The 22,653-nt window shown below is 32.5% G+C and overlaps 4 protein-coding genes across 4 annotated transcripts in view; 1 reads left to right on the top strand and 3 right to left on the bottom strand.

Moving 5' to 3' along the window:
- Window positions 1-11,212, bottom strand: part of LOC126855482 (cGMP-dependent protein kinase, isozyme 2 forms cD4/T1/T3A/T3B) — a 33,852-nt gene extending 22,640 nt beyond the window's left edge. The window contains exon 1 of the mRNA XM_050603170.1: window positions 10,430-11,212. Coding sequence (XP_050459127.1) covers window positions 10,430-11,013 — 584 coding nt within the window. The 5' untranslated portion in view covers window positions 11,014-11,212. The remainder of the gene's footprint in view (window positions 1-10,429) is intronic.
- Window positions 11,213-12,796: 1,584 nt separating this feature from the next.
- LOC126855388 (protein TAPT1 homolog) lies at window positions 12,797-16,069 on the bottom strand. The gene is made up of 7 exons (XM_050603004.1): window positions 15,524-16,069; window positions 14,959-15,113; window positions 14,765-14,862; window positions 14,348-14,694; window positions 14,153-14,250; window positions 13,795-14,010; window positions 12,797-13,549 (listed from the first exon to the last, which is right to left on the bottom strand). The coding sequence occupies exons 1-7, from the start codon at window positions 15,705-15,707 to the stop codon at window positions 13,004-13,006; spliced, it is 1,644 nt and encodes a 547-aa protein (XP_050458961.1). The 5' UTR covers window positions 15,708-16,069; the 3' UTR covers window positions 12,797-13,003.
- Window positions 16,070-16,481: 412 nt separating this feature from the next.
- LOC126855713 (coiled-coil domain-containing protein 40) lies at window positions 16,482-20,185 on the top strand. Its single transcript, XM_050603578.1, is given in 9 exon segments — window positions 16,482-16,509; window positions 16,592-16,875; window positions 16,985-17,607; window positions 17,770-18,013; window positions 18,149-18,559; window positions 18,647-19,168; window positions 19,331-19,618; window positions 19,704-19,862; window positions 19,958-20,185. Coding segments are annotated over 9 exon segments (2,787 nt in total).
- Window positions 20,129-22,309, bottom strand: LOC126855400 (uroporphyrinogen decarboxylase). The gene is made up of 7 exons (XM_050603020.1): window positions 22,173-22,309; window positions 21,672-22,081; window positions 21,411-21,569; window positions 21,126-21,287; window positions 20,810-20,947; window positions 20,569-20,742; window positions 20,129-20,453 (listed from the first exon to the last, which is right to left on the bottom strand). Exons 2-7 carry the CDS (start codon window positions 21,966-21,968, stop codon window positions 20,313-20,315), a joined length of 1,071 nt encoding a protein of 356 aa, XP_050458977.1. The 5' UTR covers window positions 21,969-22,081; window positions 22,173-22,309; the 3' UTR covers window positions 20,129-20,312.
- Between the last annotated feature and the right edge of the window lie 344 nt (window positions 22,310-22,653).

Here is a 22,653-nt window from a genome sequence, read left to right as displayed (position 1 = left end):
GCGCGCGTTTCTATTTCGCAATCATTATTCTACGTACTCACTATGCAAAAAGCCTCAAGTAGAACAATGCCAGGACTCACGTAACTTGTCAAATAACCATGCGAGATTTTACGAAACCTCGCATATTTCATACGAAATATGTTTTCTTACAATAACTAATTTCATTGTCTTATATTGTATACTCTCTGAAAGAATTTTATTAATTGTTGTATTATATTCAATTTTAAATGACTAATGTTTTTAGAATTAAATTTAATTATTTTTATTTAAAATAAAATTTAATTTTTATGTCCACAGATAAGAAATAATAACATTATTACAGATACTAGTTTTATTTCAAAATATAAGAGTAATCTGTAAAACAAAATTTCAAACAATAAATTTTATAAAATTTTATATTAAATAAATTCTATTTAAATATGTATAAAGAATAAAAAATTTTGTGCATTCAAATATTATATGAAACAAATATTATTATTGATTTCAGCTCAAAAACAAAAGATCGTTCAAAAATTTCGATGATTTATCTGTCTGATAATCGACAGATAAGAGGAAAGATGACAAGTGAAAACAAATATGTTACACCAAGGTACTCGTAAATAATGTATAATAATGCGAATAAAATGTGCATGGGAACGAGAATGCGCTTTGTCAAATGTAAGCAGAGAATTTGCGGATTTCGCGATGATCCTCGCAGCCATGCCGGAATTGTGTCGGGCCAATCTCAATTGTTGGGGAGCACTAACCGATGGTTTCTAGCTCGATTAAGCGACTCGCATGAAACGCTCGACTCGAAACGACCAGAAAGACGTTGCGATTCGCCGCAATTTACATTGTCGAGGCCTCAAACGAGGAGGCGTGGTTCGTCAAAGTACGAGATGCGAGTCACAATTGAAGCATAAACGACGTTCCCCGTATCTCTTCATATAATTATTTCGCCAATCGAATCGTTACATCTTCCTTCTTCCATGAGAAATAAAAACAAGATCCTTAATTAATGTAATCGTATAAATATTAATTAACATAATATACCTATATTCCTCAGGATGTTCTTTTTTTTTTTATATACAATAAAAATTTCCAAATTTTCATTCTGATGATTAAATGGATACATTTGCTTACTTCCGTTACAACACACACATACACAAAAATAAACGAGCTCATACGAAACTTTATAAAGTAAAAAAAAGATACCGCCCCCGTCTCTCTCCTTTGATTTAAGTTACATAAAAACTGGTCGCTTCAGCTAAAACCGTAGCTTAATTTGATAGATCTTATATGTGCGTCATACCCGTCTCGAGGTGACAAAAAAAAAATAGATATTAAATAAACGGTCGCGCGAAGAAAAAAGTGACGTTCGTTTCTGGACGTTATTCGAAACGCGCGAGAATCATCCTGTCGCCAAATAAAGACGCGGACTGTAAAGTAAATCATTGCGTTCTGGCTATCGAATTGCGTGATTGACGTTATCAAGTAAATTCATCGATAAGAGACGCGTCGACAATGTAAGTGTTGGTTATTTTTAGTTCATCGCTGATAAGCGTAAATAGTAAATATCTCGTTGACGCCAAGTCCGTTTCTTTACTTGGTTCAGAGTTCGATGTTCTCGAGAAAATTGGATATCGATTCTCTCTTTACGATTTAAAAGCGTTATCACACATGATACGCAGCATCCATTAATGGTCTTATTTTGTGACTTATTAACACAATTTATATACAGTGTCCCGAAGTTACCAAACATTGTTTCAATAAACAAATGCTTTGGTCAATTTAGAGTAGATTTTTAAGGAAATTTTGGAGCAAGTCATTAACAAAATTTTCGAGTCATTATTTATTGCAATTTTTCTATCATATAATTTTGTAATTAAGTTGCAAATTAAAAATCTGTTAAGGGATTGTAATAAATCAGCAACTTAAAATATAAGGATTTTAATATCGTGTAAAATTTTTATTTAAACAAATAGATTAATAACATTTTTTCTATTAAAAAATATATATTTTTTAACTTGAAATTAAGATAAAAAATTATAAAATAGTAAAATAAAAGAATAATAATGACCTAATTAATCCAAATTGGTAAGATTCATCGCCCACTTAATGAAATTATAATATTTATTATTATTAATATTTAATAAATAATTATGTATATAGGAAGATTTAAATAAAAAATTATATCTCTATCCTTTTAAACATATAATTTTTAATCTCTTTTTTTTATAATCTTTGGGATCTTTTTTGCTTAATTCCATTCTTTCACTTATATTTGTATACACAATTCATAATTTTAAGATTGTATATATAATATTATATCATACATTAAATATCTTAGTCCTCGTTCTCGGCAGAATACATATTTCGAGAGATGTACCGACAGAGTCTTTGATGAGGAAAACGACCATTGGAGAAACAGGTGGATCGACAGCGGAAAGGATCAAGCTAACGAAATGACGTTTCGAGAAGGCGCCACTAGCCGAGATCAGCTGAGATCGCAAGCTCGCCGAGGCGATAATTCGCTCGTTCGTTTCTCAGCCATTCGCTCGCTCGGCTTCAGCTTTTTGAAATGTCACCGATGGCCGTGACAGGATCTATTTTTAACCGCGCCGAGATAAGCGCGGGAGGGACGAACGACGGGTAAAGAGCCAGAATGAAAAGAGAGTGGGTAAAGGGAGGGAGAGGGGAAGAAAAAGGGATGTGGGGGAGAGAGGGAGCGAGAGAGGCGAGCAAACTCGCAGCATCAGTAGCGTAACTACGTGACAATTCGACGTGACACGGACAACATTTGTTTCGTTTTAACATACACAATATCGGAGAAAAAAAAAAGCGAAACGGCCACGTGGAATTTGAGGAATAAATCGCTGTCAGGGAAATGATTCGCTCTCGAACGAGATCAAAAATATGCGTGCGCGCAGATACGAATTATGCCACGATTGCAACTATAATCGCGTGCAACGTTGCTTGTTGGCACGCGAGATCTGAGTTAGGTATCAAGCATTTTATCATTAGTTCGAAAAAACATGCAACGAAATTTTTCTCTTAGTAATCTCTTGGATTTGTTCGAATTTTTCCTAGCTTGAATGCCATATTTTTATTAGAATTTCAATTGAATCACGTAAATCCTTATCGTTGTAATAAAAACTAAATAAGAGAGTGAATATATATCTACAAAAAGATACATTTTATTTTCATTATTATTTAGACTAGAAAAAATTAAATAATAGAATTTAATCATGATTTTCCACAAAATTGATGACAATGATTTTTGACAATGATTAAAAAATGTAAAAACGAGGATATCTTTAGCAAATGTATAAAGATTAAAGTTGTATTAATATTAATTGTTTAAAAATTTACTTTTGACAAAAAAAAATTTATTTTATCTCTTTGATATATTATTAATTCTAATATATTAAAATAAATATTAGTAATTAAAAGCAGAGTTTATTTAAAATTATATTTACATTAAATATATATAAAAAATTAATTAAAATATTTTTTATGAAACTCAGATACAAGAAACAAAATTTAAAAAATACAACAGTTTTATTTTCATAAAAAAAATTAATATGAAATAATTATGTAGTTGAAACGGAATAAATTCTCGTTTGCGACATGCACGAATTTTCCGAAACCTAAAAGCCCATTCTCGTTACATCACTGATCGAGACCGACGAATTCGTCGTACCAGAGTCACCATAGAAGAGAAAGAGAGTGAATCAAAGAAGTAATTATATGTGACGTCACCCGACTGGTTTCAACACCCGATCCGAGTGCAACGAGTCGAGTCGAGTCGAGCCCGAGTAACAGCAAGTGGGCCAGAAGAAGAGGGCCTTGCAATTATAAGCGGCATAAAGAGATGCGTGTGGAAGAAATGCAATCTTTTTTATAACCGTTCCGTGACCGGTGAAGGAGAGGCGAGGTGAAAATAGCACCTCCTCCAAACTTTATGACCGGTAAATCACCGGCGCGTTAGTGTCGATACGGTTTACGCAGCCACTTAAAGCAAACTAACGGACGCATTAATCACAATAAATCCGACAGCGAGTAGAAAATTAAATAAATAAATCATTTCTAATTTTTTGACGAATGTAACAAGAGAGAGAGAGACAGAGAGAAAAGGAGAATCTATGACAAAACTCTCAGAAAATAATGCGTCGGTCCATTCAGTTTATTGCGCGTTGGTTTTTTTTATCAATAGATAATTAAAATATTTAATATCAATAAAGAAATTCATATATTAAATAAGCACGTTAATATTAATAGAGAAAAAATCGTATATTAATTTAGCACGTATAATAAACATAATTATATATGCATCTAAAAAAATGTTTCCAGATTTGTCAATGATTTAAAAAATGCAAATGCGAAAGATCTAAATTTTGAAAAAAGTGATTTTTAGATTATTTCTTTAGATAAGCAAGTAAAAATTAAGTATCACAGATAATATAGCTCGCGTATCTTATAAATATTTATCAGTTTAATGTCTCTTAGTATTACGTTTATTTAAATAGATTTAAATGAAAGCGATAAATATCTGAAAGTGACAGTAATCGATAACTTATTTTATTTATCTTATTTAATGTGCCGATCACATATATTATTGTGTTGTACTAAAGATATAGGAATATTTTTCTGCGCACGTGTCAAAGCAATTATTACAAAATAATTACAACTTTACCTTATTTCATAAATAGTTTTCTTGAAACCGATTCTGTTACATAAATACATCATATAAAAAAAACTGCAATAAAGCTAATGCAAATGATATAGAACTGGATGAATCAATGTCACCTCGCTGAATTTTCCGAGGAAAATCTAAAAGCAATTATATAAAACACATGTTTTATCACGCAGTATTTATGTATAATGCTTTAAGATTTTTTTCTCTTATCGAGATTTAAACGTTCCATGAATTCGAAGCTTCAGAAAATAAATAACGTAAAGGGAATAAAGAAACAGCTCTATAAAAATATTCAGATGCAAATTTTCGCTCAAACCTTGCTAAGAATGTATTCGAAACTTCGCGTGTATATATAAGACGTCCAATGAATACGATGATTTAAAGCCTTATCGTCGCAAGAATAAATATCGAGTGCATATATCCCTCTCCTGGCGCGTATGAATAATCGACACAGTGTATCTCGACGAGGCAATCTCGAATACGCACACGTAAATCCTCTGCCGCAGGCAGAGTAGCGGAAAGAATCTTGCGACTAATTATAAATTACAATGACGAGATATTTTCAGATCTTCGTTAATCACGAGAATTCAAACATACGTGTGATGTGTGATATAGTTAAGTTTATTACTAATTTTTTTGCTCTACTCCTGATATTACATTTATTACTATCAATTAATAAGAAATTACTGAGAAATTGCTGTTTAATATTGCATTGGCACTTTTATTTTCAGAAAATATTTACAGCAAATCATACGAAATCAAATTATCAGAATTAATTAAATGACACGTGAGAGATTATTTCCTTAGCAAAAAAAAAAAGATTTTGTAAATACGATGAAATTTGCATGATTTTTTTTATAGTTACATTACTCTGAAAAAAATGGTTATAAAATTGAAAATATAACATAAACTCATATATTAAAACATAATTTTACAGATTGAAGCCTCGATAGAAGTTTACATATTTTTGAAAATAATTCGCTCATTTCCGATGACTTAATTTACATCATTTTGAAATATAATAGTTTAGAATTGAACAATCACATTATATAGTATCTTTGGGCGATTAATTATGATATATTTGTTTTTTGTTTATAATTCGCTATAAATGTTTTCAAAAACAGGTACGTTAATATAAAGTCAGCAATCATTTTTTAATTTTCTGTACCAATTTTCTAGTAATTGATAGAAGAAATAAAATCATGATTAATTTAATTTAATTTTATCATACAAATTGTGACAATTCGAATTTCTTATAGTGAGAGCGTTTAACTTAACGGAAATTTTTCTTCGGCGCAGATGAAGATAATGAGACTCACCTCAGAAAAATTACACGTTATTTTTTTACGGGGCACGTCTATTATCTATATCGATGAATGTTATCCGCGATACTCTGATTATTGCGGCAAAAGATCGGATCAGATGATACAACGCTCGCGCGGCCTTCCACTCGCTTGTACAAACACGCAACGATAGTACCTGCATCACGGGGAGCTCTTATCTGTTATCCGTTGTCGTTTTCTTATAATAGCAGGTTGACCGAGATCTCGCGTGTACCGGGCGTAAACCGGAAGCTCGTTAACGCGATTCTGCTATCGCAATTGCTGAACATATACATTTCTCGATTTCTTGATTTCTTTAAGTGAATTGACCACTTTAAATCTGATTTTTCATTTGTCTTTGATTTAAGGGGACATATCCGTTTAAACCTTCGAAAAATGAATACATTTTCTAGATTTTTTGCAACGATTTAATAAAAACTTTTCTTTTATATTAATATAATATTAATACAAAATTACTAAGTATTTATAAAAATTTTCAGCTTAAAAAAAAAGTTATAAATCTGCAAATATTCGCATGACTTTAAAAAAAAATTTTTTAAATACTGGAAATTATTTAAATACTTAATAATATTTTGCATTAATATTGTAACAAAATAAAAAGTTTTTATCAAGTCAAGAATTTAAATGGGTATTAAAGGGAATTCGAACTCCTAATTTTATCGGTTAAATAAATATGGGGAAAAAAAATATATTTTTTTATGTGAAAAGTATCTTCTCGGTAAGATAAATTTTCGCGAGGTAGACGAGAAGCTGTATTTAGATTATTTGACATAGTGTGTTTACTCTGAAAGAATATATGAATGTAATGCGGCATCTTTGACATTCTGGAAATGGCACGTGCCTTCTTTTTGCAATGCCTTGTGCTAGTACAAACTTGCTCGAATCCGAACGCATAATGTGCTATGCAGGATGACTATTGTATCGTTACAATTGCGCAGTAAATGCAACGTTTAATACACACAGTCGGACGATTAACTCGCTACTAATTAAAATTGTTTAAACAACGCGCTAATCTCGCGTTGATAGCAGGTTCATGTGCGTCGTCGAAGGTGTATGTATTTTTGATTAATGAAAATTTCATTCTTTATTATAATTCGTGTAACACTCAATCTGTGCGCATTCTAATTAATTTCTTCTTAATTGATTTAATATAAACGTAGAAATAATCTTTTTTCCCGCGACGAATCGAAGCGAGATATATTTCTCCAAAGTTGAATAGAAATTAATTTAGAGCGTCTGTTTGCAAAATTACAATGTAAGATTCTGTCAGTGGGAGCAATGGATGAGATTCAAAGATCTCTTTATCAACGAGAACAAAAAACTTTGAAATATGGCAATGCAATGGGCGAAAGGAATAAAGCGTGAAGCAACAGGTGTCTTAGATGCAACAGGTATCTGAAGCACACAACAGGTCTCTTAAACGCAACAGATGTTAATGTCATCTTCTCCACCCTATTTGCTTTCCATTACGCGCCCTTGATATGAAATATCAGATTGAATCAGACACTTTTCACGATCGATTGCAATGAAATCTAAATGTAAAGCAGATAAAATATCTTCGCGAATAGAAAAAAGAAATATATGGCACCGGATAAAAATTTAAATGACACGTGGCAGATTATTTTCTCAGCGAAAAAAATTAAAGTTTTCTAAATACGATCAAATTTATTTAATTTTCTGTGGTTACGTGACGAAACAAATTGATATAAAATTAAAAAAAATATATAACATAAGCTCATAATATAAAATATAATTTATATATAGAAATCTATATATTTTATATATTTCGTTATAAAAAGTCACAATGATTTTTATACGAAAAGATACGAGCAGAGAGAGAGAGAGAGAGAGAGAGAGAGAGATCGAAATGACGCAATGCCTGCCGAAATTTCGAATGCTACTTAATTAATCACGTTTAACCACGCCCTGCAGGAACCAACGCGCGATAAAAGGAAATCGGAATGCACGCGTTGATCCATCCACGATGAAAGCACTTGCATAATGAAATGCACCGAGTTTAAAATTAGCACCTACCGGTGACCCTGGTTTCGATCGTTTCGTTCGCGTATCGAATTTCGATTATCATCTATAAAAATCGTTGCTTCGCCGACAGCAGATTTCTTTTTGCGCTTCCTTATGTGAAAACAATTGATCGAATTTATATGATAAGTCGATAATATATTAAAAAATTCCAATAGATAAATTAACTAACAATAAGAAATCACCACTGTGACTTTCTAATAAATGGATCCGATACTGTATACGATTTTTAATCAGCCTTATGAGGGTTTTTATTATTCTCAATAAATTCCATACGCGTGATATATTTAAAACTCTCATTTATTTTTTGCGAAATCTTGTATTTCATTTAATTAATAATAATTAAAAATAGTTATGCTTTTCTTTCGGAATCTCAAATGTATATTAAATTTTATAATAAAATTTATTAGCAGGTTTTTAGACCAAGTGTCTAAATTATAAAATGAATATACGATAAATTATAATTATTTGATGAGGGAAAAAAAACACTATAAAACAATTAGCACGTGTTGAAAAAAAATTACGTGCAAAAATAAAAACAAATTTGTTATTAAAATAGCAGTCGCGCGTTTCATAAATTTTATGCGATTACGGGAAAAGATCATCAGCCTGCGAAAGATTAAATGTCAGCTCCAAGTTTCTCATAAGGGAAAACATTATACTAATCTCTGCACCTTTCATGGCGCGACCCGTATGGAAGTCTACTGCCGATGCTGCCTTCGAACACGCGGAATGCAAATCCCCGCCGAGTATTTAGCGCCGGCTTCAATATTCCCGTCGCGTGTGTCAATACTTAAACACCTACGTGCGTATTAAGTCGCGCGTATGCACCTGAAGCAGAGTGAGTATGAACATGGGCGTCAATAAATCGAACACAATTGAATGAATACGAGCATTGAAATAAGATGAGATAAATCCATAGTCGCGAAATTATTTAATCTCGTTGTATTAAATTTCTATAGTTCGAAATTATGAAAAATTATGATACGAGAAATAGCCTTAAGTAGTTGATAATTAAAAATTAAAAGACTCTGTCGTATCTCAAGTTTTAGCAAATAAATCGCAAGATTTCATTTTTCAGTTATTTTTAAATGCATCTTAAAAATAACCAATTAATTTTTCATTTGAGGTTTACAATTAATAATAAAGATTAATTGTAATGGAATAGCAAAATAATGTCAATTTATTCCTAACCGAAAAAATCCGCAAAAAAAAAGTGTGCAAATATGTAATCAGCTGAGCAAAAATAGCTCTGGCGCTTATAAAACTGTAATTTCGTCGAGGAGAAAAACATCCGTAAACAAATATAAGTTGTTAACGATACGAGCGGCGATAAAAAAAGGTGATCACAAACTAGCAGAGATGAGTTCAATCATTGACAAAGGTCGGACAAATTTTTGCATACTCGTTTAACAAGGAAATTTTTATATATTTATATAATTAATTAATCGTCAATTAACGCGCGAAACTTCCCGCGAATTTTGATTAACATTGTATAAATTTCACCACAGATCACGGTTCGATGTTACGATTAGTAAGATGTATTTTTTGCACCCATATATAACGATAAATTGATAACACAATTAATATTTTTGTCTCTTAATTAAAAATTCTCAGAGAAAAGAAATATATATTTTGCGCACCCTATATAACATAAATTCTCTTATAATAAATAGAAGAATTAAGATGTCAGGTTTGCTTGAGGAATTGGACAAGCTTTACAGAGAATAAAAAAAATTGTATTTTACAAACAAAACATAAATCTTATTAAATAATAAATATTATAATTTTCCATTATTTACGAAACGTACTATTTTTCTTTATCATCTCACCGCGCGTGAATATATATTCTTATATTTATGACACTTGCTACAACTTTCTAAAAATATTTTATAAAAAAAGAGAGAAAGAGAGAGACGTTTGGTATGTTTATTCTTAAAATAACATACAATATGTAGGACGAATATGTTTGCGTATAGGTGCTATCATTTTGTCCCGCACTGTACTCATTATCGTTTACTATCGACGGTGCGTGTAATTTTCTACGAGCCGATCGCGTTTTTAACGCGTCTGTCAAAACGAGAAACGTCACGAGCGTCTGGTCTCATCGGCGCGGCGAGGAGCGGGAAGAAGCGCGCGCGCGTTGAACGCGTTTAAAAATATCCACGTTTTAATGCGGGAAATTGGAGAGCCGACAAGGTCGCGGCGCAAGGTGCGCGCGAGGAGCAGGGAAGGCGAGGGGAGAGGATTAAAAAAAAACAGAGAACGCGAGCGTGCGTGTATGTACATACCTACACCACACACACACACACACGCGTACGCGTGCGCGATAAATATACGCAGAAAAACAGAGCCGCGTGGTACCAACCTGTCGCTCTTGTCGACCACCGCGAGAGGCGCGAGCTCCTGAAGCGGCGGCTCCGCGGATATGCCCTGGGCGCGATCGCGGGTACGAGGCTTGGTCGGCGTGAGCGGCGGCGCCGCGCTGAAGGGCAGCACGCTCAGGAACTTGTCGAGGTGGCTGCGCAACTCCTGAATCTCGGCGTCGCGGCAACACACCACGGCCTCGAGCTCCGCGATCCTTTCGTCCTTGGCCCGCAACAGCTCTTGGAGCTCCCTCATGGTGCCCATGGCGGCACTCGCGGCACCACCTCCTGCGGCGGTGCCGCCGACGATGTGCGGCACTTGGGTGACTTGCGTGGTGGTGGTGGTGGTGGTGGTGGTGGTGGTGGTGATGATGTTGATGTTGGCGTTGGTGTTGGCGCTGGTGACGGCGTCAACGGCAACGACGGCCGCGGCGCCGTGCGTCGTCGACAGCTGCGACGAGGCGGCGTCCTCCTCCTCGTCGGCGAGCGGCTGCTGCGTCGACGAGAAGCACAGCGAGTCGAAGCACACGCGCATAGACACGTAGGCGTCGCCGATAGGCACTCGGTATTTGGTACTCTTGTCCATTCAACTTGTTGTAACGCGCGCGCGCGAGCGAGCGAGAAGAAGAGAGAAAGAAGATTTATTCGCGGAGCGACGCGATCGGGAGACCCGACGGGGACGTTGTCGGTCGTTACTATCGCGCGAATTTGCGTGATCGCGCTCCCGAAGAGCGGAGGACCGACGTCCTCCACCGCCTCCGTGCCGTCCGTCCTGCGTTTGTCGGTCGAACAGGAGAGCGAAGGGGTACGAAGTGGAAAAGGAAAGAGGATGATGCGAGAGAAAGAGCGAGAGGGTAAATGAGAACTGGGGAAGGGATAAGGCGAGGAAAAAGGGAGGGGGAAACTCGGCGCGCATCGCGCCGGTCGTGAACGTGCGCTGTTATGACGTAACGATGAAATCCGAAAATCGACTATATTCACTATCCACTCGTCATATATTCTGTGAATAAGAGCGAGTTCTTCTTATCCGTTCGTTGATAAAGCTGAAAGAAGATATTTTATTAAAATTATTATATATAACTTTTAATTATTTTTATATATAATAAATAATTCAACCAGCATTTATAAATTTAATTAATTTTTAAATATATATTCTTATTTTGTTTTATATTGTTTTTTTCGCAAAAGAGAATTGTTAAATTTTAATTATAATAAGCAATATAGTTAGAAAAATATATAAAATTTTTGATAAAATTCCGATTTATTATTTTTAATGAAAAAAACTGCCGTTTTATTTCCGAAATTTTAATCATAATTCTGAGTTTTTATATCATAAAAACGATATTATTTTACCTTCTTCAATACTTTTATATCGCAAGTTTTTAAAAAAATTTGAATAATGTTATTTGTGTGTGAAATAAATTTATAATACTAATGAAAAAGTAACCGTGCTAAGTCTTTTTTCTAGTAAAATATTACTGATTGTCAAATTTTGCAATTTTTTTATTTTTTATTATCTTTTCAATTTATGATATTACTTCAAATATATTATTGAAATATATACAATTAAAAAGATTTATCTTTAAAATACTAGATTGTTATTCTCAAATGATTTGGATAACAAATAGAAAACTTTGACAATCAATTATTAGTAAATTGCAATAATGGGTATATATACATTAGGTCCAAAGTAAAATATACAAATTGAATATATACATACATATATATATACAGTCATATAAACAGATATGCCCTTTCTAGACCGGAAAATGATCCTCATATTTGTGATTGGTCCGAAATCCGAATGTGTAGATTCATGATGTATATATTTTTACAGCATGCATAGATTGCCAAAAATTATAATATTGAAGAAGTTAAGTGTTTTATGAACTAACTTCAATATTTAATTTTTATTATTTTTCTGCTCTGTTTATTTTATGGATTAGATATTAAACCTATTTAAAAATGGAATAATTCGAAATTAGAATTTTTTACTAATATCAAGATATGATAGCATTAAAATTATTACAATATAGATGGGCGAAAATAATCAGATAAACCACATCATCTAGAAAAGGCAATAGCAAATTTTTTAAATTTAAAGAGAATAGTTAAAAGTTATTCTTAACATTAAAAAATATGTGAAATATTTATAGAGGAGATATTTGATAACAAGATATTTTCAATATCCTTAAAAAGGGTCGATTTTAAAAATAGTTTCAAAAAGTTAAAGACTCTGAACGGAAATACTGGCTTGTTTTGGGTGCAATATTATGTGTGATATATGTAATTATTAAAAATCAACTTAAAACATATTCCACTTAAATTTGCATATGAAAATACAGATGTTTGGAAATAAAACATGCAAATAAACAATAACCAAAAATGTATTATCCTTACATAGATAATATCCTTACATTATGTAAAGATTACTGCAAAAAAGCATTTATATAATATTTGTGCATGTATATATGTACAACGGAAAATATGTACAATTCATAAATAAAAAAAACATTGTACTTCAATTGTGCTATTTAAGATTTGTCATTGCGGAAGAAGAGGTACGCTTCCTGTCCTTAGTACGGTTTTCGCGGCTGTAAACTCGTCGACGTTACACTGAATTTCTTAGTTTTTTGCGTCTCTTCTGCATTTAGAAATACATCATTCAAATAGACGTTATTCAAACTGACGGCGCTATTTGATAAGATGGCCGTTCCAAGATTTGGGTTTTTCATGTCGGCACTATTAGCACGTTTATGCGACGGAGATTTCGAGCCTACGTCATCTTTATTGGGTTGCGTATGCGATATTATATCGCACGCTTTACCGAGAATAATTAAACTATTTAATATGCGAAGAGCTACTAGTATAAGATAAGCTAATAATAGAAGTATAATATCAGCGAGTCTCGCGGATGGTGTGATAGTTGTACATAGAACACGGGCCATGGCGACTCCTAGGGGAAGAGGTATAAAACCCATTCGCCGTGCCACTAAATCCGAAGGATCCGAGAACGCTGTTTCTCGACGTGCTTGCGTCATATCATAAGCCAAACTCACGGTATAATCCCTGTAGACGGTTGAAGGCAACTCGTTGAAACGTGTGATGAACGCGTGTTTCACCTTTACAGACATATAGCGTGACATTAGCGTGGGCAGAATGATTCACACAATCAAATATGGCTTGCAGATATTTTGAACATAGCTTATGTAAGCAAGTAAAAAACTATTAAAATGCAAGGGAGACTTGAACAATTTAACGATAAAAAATAATCAAGTTCGATTATCAATACAATAATCTGGAACCTACATATTTTTGGACATGTATTTACATAATATAATAATATAATTTATATTGCAATACAAACCCAATCAACCAGAACTTCTGCAAATAACAATATCACGCAGTCGGGCAGCAAAACAGCGAAACGATCGCTGTGCCATGCGTATTCTTTCATTGTTTGTAGACTCACTGCAAGGAGCAGCATCGTCAAGTGAAATCTTTCCCTGACGTCGGCACAAGATAATTGGAACAAGTTGTTCTTATCAAATTTCTTAAATACAGAACCTTTCAATTCCACAAACTGAAAATATTTGGTGTATTTTTAAATTTTTCGTTTATACTTTATATATTATACTTACTACTTCATTTATTTATTTAAATTTGCTTTATGCTTTATTCTTCAATATTAAAAAATTATTTCACATTTTTTATGGCACACTTACATTGTTTGACATCATAATTGTTAGAAGAGCTTTGTTACTGCTGTTGATTGCTACATTTAACGTCGTTGCTTGGAACAACACCAATATGCTGTGCAATACTTTATGAGAATGCAGTCAAGGTATATATATCTTGTTCTGTGACTTAATGTTATCACGGATCAAATTGATTGTAATATAATTATATATAAAGGATACACACATAAGTGAGGGTGAATAAAAGATGTGGCAATGTACCCAAATGTGGCGCACGGGTGGATTTTGAACGCGAGCGCGGCTCGGTAGCGGTCCAAAGTAGAGCGTCTATAGCATCTTGGCCGAAAGCACTGAAAAGACGATCTCCTACCTCTAGCATATTGTAGAATATGTATAATTTTATAACCGATTGACTTTTAACCAAATGATACATCATGGAGGTGTCTACCACTTTCCAGGTGGCTATCCAACAACCTATCACTACAATTCCTTTTAATAAATCGCATACCTCAGCTGGACTTAAATATGTCTCTGTATTTTTTGCGCCGACTTTTTCCTTATTACCGCCCCTATAAAATGGGATAAGTAAAAATTTTTGACTAAACAAACATATATCATATTAATCAATTCCTCAAATACCTTAAGCAATGTCGTAAAGGTCTCGTAACCACTGCCCATAGAGCCATTGCAAATCTTATTGGTAAAAATGTATACACAAAGAGAAAAGAATCTGCACACTATGACAATAAAAATAGTAATGAAAAATATAAATTATTTTAAAAATATAATTTTGGCTATTATTTTATTTTTACAATTGTATAATATTGTTATACCTGAAAAAAACCATACGCCATAAAATTTTCCACTTCTCTAGGAATTTTTATAAACGAGTAAACTTTTTCTCTCCTGGCAGAGAATGTTTCCTCATCGTATTCCAACTGATAATCCCTTGTTAATTCTGTTCTTAAAAATTGCATCAATGATACTTCTGAAATATTATATTTAATTTAGTCAAGCTAGACAAAGGTAAATCTATACAATGTTATTTATAAAAATTTCAACTTTAAAATGAAAATTTCTATATAAAATAAATATATAATAAAATTTCTAGCATGTATAAATTGATAATATAATGCGACATATTTCAAATCAAAATCTATCAAATGTGAAACTAATATTTCTTGTAAATCTTGTATAATCATAATAAATCAGTAACGATGCTGTGATACATCTCAGATGATCAATATTATCTTATCTATCGCATTTACATTCGATAATGCATAATTTATCATGCTAGTTCTTTTTTTTATTTGCTTTGTAAATATCTTATTGCTTTAATGAAATGAATTTCAACAATCATGCATATATATATATATATATATATATATATATATATACTTTGTTTTTTCTTCGGATCTTGACTGTCCGATAATTGCGAGCTATAGTGCGGCAGGTCCACATTTTCCACTCGCTGACTATTGTTGGATGACACATGATTCTTGTCAGTACCGCGAAACCTGATAGTCCTCTTCTCCGTCCAGCTTTGCTCCATTTCCCCATCAGCGGAGCACGTGTTCTGCATCGCTGTTTGTAATATTCACCAACGAGCACCGCCGATGCAATGCATTCTCCACGAGCTCTTATTGTATTCTTATTCAGGCATAAATCCGTGCGTTCCGTCTCTTGTGTATTATATATATATGTACGATCTTTTATCGTGCTTTGATTAAACCGCACACTGGACAAACTGTCATAACAGCACACGCAACACGCGCAGCGAGAAACAACGTGCGTCGTTCGAACGTGAAAGCGCTAAAACCAATAATTAATCCAGCGTATATGTCTTTCCGGGGAACAGTTTTTTTTTCATTACATGACACACTATTAATCTCGCTTTCCTACAGTTTCGTGAAACTATACGTAAAGTCTTCCGCATATTTCGCAGATGTATAATATATTTATAAATTAGATTTTATTGACAGTCAGTATAATTGAAATTCTCTACTTTGCGATTAACAACGTGCGATAAGACGAGCGGAAATTACATCCGCCGATAATCGTTAACAGAAAATTTTAATTACCAACTATCAATAAAATATAATTAATTCCATCAATAATTTAATTGTTAACAAAATATGACATATATATAAAAAATTCACCCTACATGTTATCGATTATTAAAATATAATATTCGTACATATATATTTAATTATATATTTTTCATTATTTATAAAAATAAAAAGTCCGAAGATATTAAACACATTTAATTAAATATATTTTTCATTAATTAAACAGCTCGGCAATGCGTTAAAATAAATTTAAATATTGATTTACATATAATGACAATCTCATGATGATGTCATACTTCCTTAGTTACGTATCTGGTTTGAATCAACAACAGTTTAGCACACATTAATTTAGCACAGATCAATTTAATGCAAAGCGAGTTTCTGTGTATTTTTTCAGAAAGTTTTTTTTTTATAAAATATTGTGCGATATTATAGAATTTCATGATGAATACTTCTATCGAAGACAACGCTTCAATTGCACCTTTTGATAATGAATTTAATGCTGATAGCATGGAGCAATCAGGGACTAAATTCAAGAAAAAATTATGGATAAACACAGAGTCTCTGAATGTGCCAAACGTTCTGGATCCAGATGACTCCTTGATGAAGAGATTCCAAAATGCTCTGCGAGAACATCTTATCCGTGTTGACAATAAGTTGAGCAGTGAAATACTAGACCTTGTAAGGATTTTTTATTCCCTTTCTCATATTTAAAAAGAATTTATCAAATGAATAAAATGTTAATATATATTATGTGTTCGTTGAATAATTAATTGCAAATATTTTACAGGAGACTAAAATAAAATCTATAGAAAAAGATCATGAAGCAGAGAGCTTACAATTATACCATGTCCAACAAGAGACAGCACAACAGCAAATGACAATTGAGAAATATCAAAGCATGATAGCAAATGTAATTTTACTTCGCGAAGAGAAAGATACGCATGTAAAGGACGCGACAGGTATCCACAAGATCGCCCATGCTAAATTGCTGGATGAAAAAACGAAAGAGGAAAAGCTTGCGCACGAATTGGAGCAACTTACGATTTTACAAGCACAATTTTCGGAATGGCAAGAAGAGCTCGAAAATAGTCTAGCTATTTCCAAACAAGTATCTAAAAAAGATAAGGCGATTCAACGAGATTTAATTAACCAGAAGCAGCAGAAAGATTTTATAATATTCAGACTCATGGAAGAGATATGGAAAATTAAGAATGAGATAGCCAATCTAGATATACAATTGCAGTTGAAAAATAAAGAAAGAATTGAGATAAGCCAGATGATTGCCGACGTTAATGCCGATCTAGAAGCGTTGCATAAGCAACATAAGAATTTATGCAATGCTTGGAATTCCGTTGTACTTAATATTACTAAGCGTAATAAAGTTTACGACCAATTAAACACAGAACGCGAGTACGTAATATCTCCATAATTTTTAAGGATTTAAATGAATGGATTTGTAATAGAAGACGATATCAAGTCACATTTATTAATTTATAAAGAGACAATCACGTCAATGAAACTCTACCGTCATTCGCTAAATGAGGAAGATTGAAGTATCAAATATCTTTTCAGGAAAATATACGAATCCTTCAACATGTTACATACTGAAATAGAGAAATTAAAGAAAGAAACTCAAAAAGAAGCAGAGAATAATGAGAATTTGACTTCATTGCATGTACGAATAGTAGATAATATACAGATTACTTCAAAGCTGATGGAAACGGAAAATGACAAACTTAATAATTTGCAAGCTGAATTAGTAAAAATAGCAAAATTTAGTGAACATGAAGAACATGAATTTGACTTAATTAATCATGTACGTCTAATGTTGTTGCACATTTATTGAAGACTATCACAAAAATAAATATAATTAATTAATATATATTTAAACATACATATTATATGTATGACATTGTTATTATCTGGCTTTAATGCAAATCTCACATTTTAGGAATGGCAGTATTTGCTACTCCAAGAGGAAGAGACTAATAAAGAATTTGCAAAATTTTTGAACAAACAAAACAAGTTGGAAAATACAATATATACCAACCTGGAAGACAAAGTTGCGCATGATAAAGCAGCACGATATTTGAATAAATTACTAGTAGATTCTAAAGAGAGAATACAAGAACAAGAACTGTCATTAGTAGAATTAGAAAACTCATATGGCAAAAAGTTATTTGAATTAGAGCAACTTAATACATACATATCTCATGAAAAGGTGGAATTAGAAGAACTTTTGCAAAGAAATGATGCAAAAAATAAAGAGATAGATGAAATTCAAAAAGAAATAAAAGAATATAATACAATAATTGAAAGGAAACGAATAAAAATGATCATCTTGAATAAAACCATTGAAGAAGTAATATTATCAGTTGAAAATTCAATTAAAATATGAAAATGTTGAAGGCTCTGTTTACTTATATAAATTGATAATTCTTTTTTACAGCTATTATTACACACTGGTGGTGAAGAAGTTAATCCACTTGACATGAAAATATTGACTTTGGAAAAAAATATAGAAGAGCTACAGCAAAATATTAAAAAATCACAGCAATTTTGGATTCGACACGAAAAACATATGATCACATTGAGCCAACAAAGGGATTTACAACTGCAAGAACTTAATCTTCTTAATAAGGAAATTATGATAATGGAACAAAAGAATTTGAAACTAGAACATACTTTGGAAATGTTTGATAAGGAAGAATCGAACATGCAGAGAGTATTGAATCTATTGCAACAAAAATTGGTACAGATGAATACACAATTAGTTATACAGAAAGGACTGAGAGAAGAGCTAGAAGACAAAAATTCTATTACAAAAAACGAGGGAGTGCAATCCCTTGAAGATGCAGAATTAAATCTAATAAAAATGCAAAATGATTTAAAGCAATTATATGAGGAAAAAACAGTTCTGAAAGACAATCTAGATGCAGTGCAACAAGAAAGTTTATCATGGGAGAAAAAAGTAAAATTTTAATTATATATTATATATAATAATAATAGTATATATAATTATAATAGAGCACGAGAATAACATTTGTCACACAAGTTTACGATATTTAATTATTTATTTTTCAAGCAAACAAATCAACATTAATATCGTCATTAATTTATTCTATATTTTTAGGTGCAATTAATACAAGGAACAATAAAAAGATTGAGAGATGAGCGTAACACTGGTGACATTGCCGTGATGAAAAGCGAAATTCATAAAATGGAAATGCGTCTGTCACATTTGCGTAAAGTGCAAGAAAAATTGATTCAGGACATGGAATTTTGTGTCGCGCGGAGAGACATTATATTGGACAAAGTTATGAGCAAATTTAAAAAAGATCCAAAAGGACAACACAATCAGAAAGTTATATTCTGTAAACGTCTTGCCGATCAAAAATTAAAGATAAAACAAGTCAGAAAGGTGATTACTATCAACTTGTCTCAAGATTGCTGCTTGAAGTAAATCTTTCACCCTTCATATTTTTGTGATTAATTATTTATTACAGGATGTAAGGAAAATTAACAGTAGAATATTCGATCAAGAACGTGAAATAAAAGATACATTAGACAAATGTAAGGAATTGCAAACAGCATTAAAAATGATAGAAGACGTTATCCCAAATGTGGATCAGGAAATAATGCAAATAGAAGCTGTTAAATATCATGTAAATTATGCGAATTATTTTCTTCAATTTTATGAATTTAGAATGTTTAGTTAAAAATTTAATGTTATAATTAGAAAATTTTCTGTTATTTGCAGAATTTGCAAGCGTTAGTTTTCAAACAACGAAAAGCTAAAATGCTTCAAGACATTAAAAGTGGCCGATACAAGATGATTTTCAAGAGTGAAACAGCAATAAATGAAGAATTCCAAAATGAACAGATTCTTCATGATTATTTGAAATATGTAATGGAAAAAACAAGCCAAGACTTTCCTTTATTGAAGAATAATATTCAAAAAATACTTTTGACATTAGAAATATTATAAAATCCCAGTAAATATAAGTAAGGAAATAAAATAATGCAACGTATTTAATAACAAAATAATTTTAACGATTTATACAAATGCATAATGCATTTATATATATCTATATTTATGATTGTAAAGTATATACTTATGCTGAATGTACACCTTTAATGAAAGCTTCCATAGATACAATAGGAGTGTCCGGTAAAATACCATGACCTAAATTGGCAACATATCGAGTTTTACCAAAATTTGATACCATTTTGTGTGCACGATCAACAATTTCATCCTAAAAATAATGAGTATATTTAATATGTAAATGTACTCTTATAAATGTCTCTATATCAGTAATTATGATTAATCACTATAATTTTTATAAATTTTAAAGAAAATATCTAACATACCTGAGAAGAATACATTGCACAAGGATCCATGTTACCTTGCAACGTGACATCAGGCCCAAGCTGTTTTCTGGCTTCAATAGGATCTACAGTCCAATCAAGGCCAATAACTTCATAAATTTGATCCTTGGCCAGAATTTTTAAAGAATTCATGGTTGCACCTTTTGGGAAAGCAATCTATAAAAACAAATTCATTATTTTATATCTACAAATTTGTTCATTTCAGGATAATTATAATAAATACCATAGGGACTTCTGGAATATTTGCTTCTTTCAATTGCTTTCGTACACGTTCACTTATTTGTTTGAGATATTTGAAAGAATAAGTTGTAAACAATGCATCATCGAAATAGTCACCATTGCTTTCAAATACTTGAAGTAACTTGAAAAAAAAAAAAAAAAATAAAAAAACAATATATAATGTCATTCCTTCAATTTATATTATTAATATATACATTATATTGTATACATGATGTACTATAAAGATACTATTTTTACAAACAAATCTTTTATTGTTTGTCAAAAAAGTTTGTCAAAAGTTTCTATACTTCTGAATATACCTGAGCACCAGCTTTCACTTGCATCACTAAATAATCCACAATAACATCTGTAATTATTTGTAATAATTTGTGAGAGTCTTCTGGATACTTGTACAACCAAGATCTTGCTCTTGCCATTGTGGAACTACCTCCTCCTTGAATCATGTAACCCATTAGTGTCCACTGAAATAAAAATTAATATATGTAAGTTATATAATTCACGATACAGCAGAAATTTACAATGTATATTCCCATATTAAAATTCTCAATTTTGCATGATTTTCTAGACAATATGAAAGTACTTGCAGGTGCTCCGGTGAAACCTATCAATGGCACTCTACCATTTAATTTATGCCGAGTCAATGTTATAGCATCCCCAACATATTTTAGAGCCTCTTCTACATTTGGTCGCACGAGTCTTGCTAAATCAGTAGGATCGGCTAAAGGTTGAGGCAAGACCGGACCCTAACAGATACTTCTTATTTAAAGAGAAACGAGATATGAATATGATGTATGTTACTTAGCTATTGTTTTCTAAACATATAATTTAGAGAAATTTTAACTTACTATCCCTGCTGCCATCTCGACCTTCAAGCCCATCGCTTGAGGAATTACTAGAATATCTGAGAATATTATACTGGCGTCCAGATCGAAACGTTCTATCGGCTGGAGAGTCACTTGGCATGCCAATTCCGGAGTTTGACAGACCGTGAAGAAATCGTGCTGGGCTCTAACTTCCTGAAACTCCGGGAGATATCTTCCGGCCTGTCTCATAACCCAAACCGGCACTCTGTCAACGGGTTCCCCGCGTGCCGCTCTGAGTATACGATCATTTTTCAAGGATGGAAAATTATGCTCAATCATCCTGACAATCCTCCCGCTTCCTTTTGAGCTTCTTCTAGTATATTCTTTATTACGTAATTTCTTTAGGAAGATTCTCTTATATATTTCATTGTGAAATATATTATACAGAATTGCTACAATTTAATTAGAATGTTTTAATATTTAGTTGTTACAAAAATGCGTGATTTCTGGCAGTGCCTTGCTATTTACAATACGGAAACTCACGTATTACTATCGGACTCCCTATTGTTTATTACTTCTCCTTTCCCCTCTTTTGCATGGCAACCTCTCGAACTACGCATTTACATGCTACGAGGTGCGAATTGTGGTCAGTGGTCATGAAGAGAGAGATGACATATGACATATGACACATGTATCATGCTTTCTCACTCAACACGTGATCACGTAATAGATACTGTATATGTACGTGTCCGTAGCGCGGAAGGAGAGTGCTTGGTAAAGAAAAACAGCTGATTCAGAATAGAGGAAAGGATAGAATAAAGGACACTTTTTAACAAAAGAGGAAAGAGAGATATCAGATTCTATTTGTAATCTTCCCTATCAATCAGTGCTCGCTAAACGCGAATTGTTATGAGGTTTGTACGAGACACTGTCTTGTAATCGAGATAAATCTCCAAAAATAAACACATTTGGTGACGGTATACATAGATGTTTTACTATTCGCACACGCAGCGTTCCAGTATTT

This window comes from Cataglyphis hispanica, chromosome 16 (genome assembly GCF_021464435.1).
Source record: "Cataglyphis hispanica isolate Lineage 1 chromosome 16, ULB_Chis1_1.0, whole genome shotgun sequence".
Lineage (NCBI taxonomy): Eukaryota > Metazoa > Arthropoda > Insecta > Hymenoptera > Formicidae > Cataglyphis > Cataglyphis hispanica.
Note: the sequence above shows the minus strand (reverse complement) of the source record. Positions and strands in the feature narration are given on the sequence as shown.

Bases quoted from the DNA above. Each gene is read 5' to 3' on its own strand.
- LOC126855400 (XM_050603020.1), bottom strand. From the start codon at position 21,968: ATGATTGAGCATAATTTTCCATCCTTGAAAAATGATCGTATACTCAGA. The intron at 21,570-21,671 runs GTAAGTTAAAAT...AGTATCTGTTAG, and splicing joins TCGAGATGGCAGCAGGGATA to GGTCCGGTCTTGCCTCAACC. The intron at 20,454-20,568 runs GTATGTTAGATA...CATTATTTTTAG, and splicing joins GTGCAATGTATTCTTCTCAG to GATGAAATTGTTGATCGTGC.
- LOC126855388 (XM_050603004.1), bottom strand. From the start codon at position 15,707: ATGCAGAACACGTGCTCCGCTGATGGGGAAATGGAGCAAAGCTGGACG. The intron at 14,695-14,764 runs GTATTTGAGGAA...CCCATTTTATAG, and splicing joins CCTTTACGACATTGCTTAAG to GGGCGGTAATAAGGAAAAAG. The intron at 14,251-14,347 runs GTATCCTTTATA...ATTCTCATAAAG, and splicing joins ATTCACCCTCACTTATGTGT to TATTGCACAGCATATTGGTG.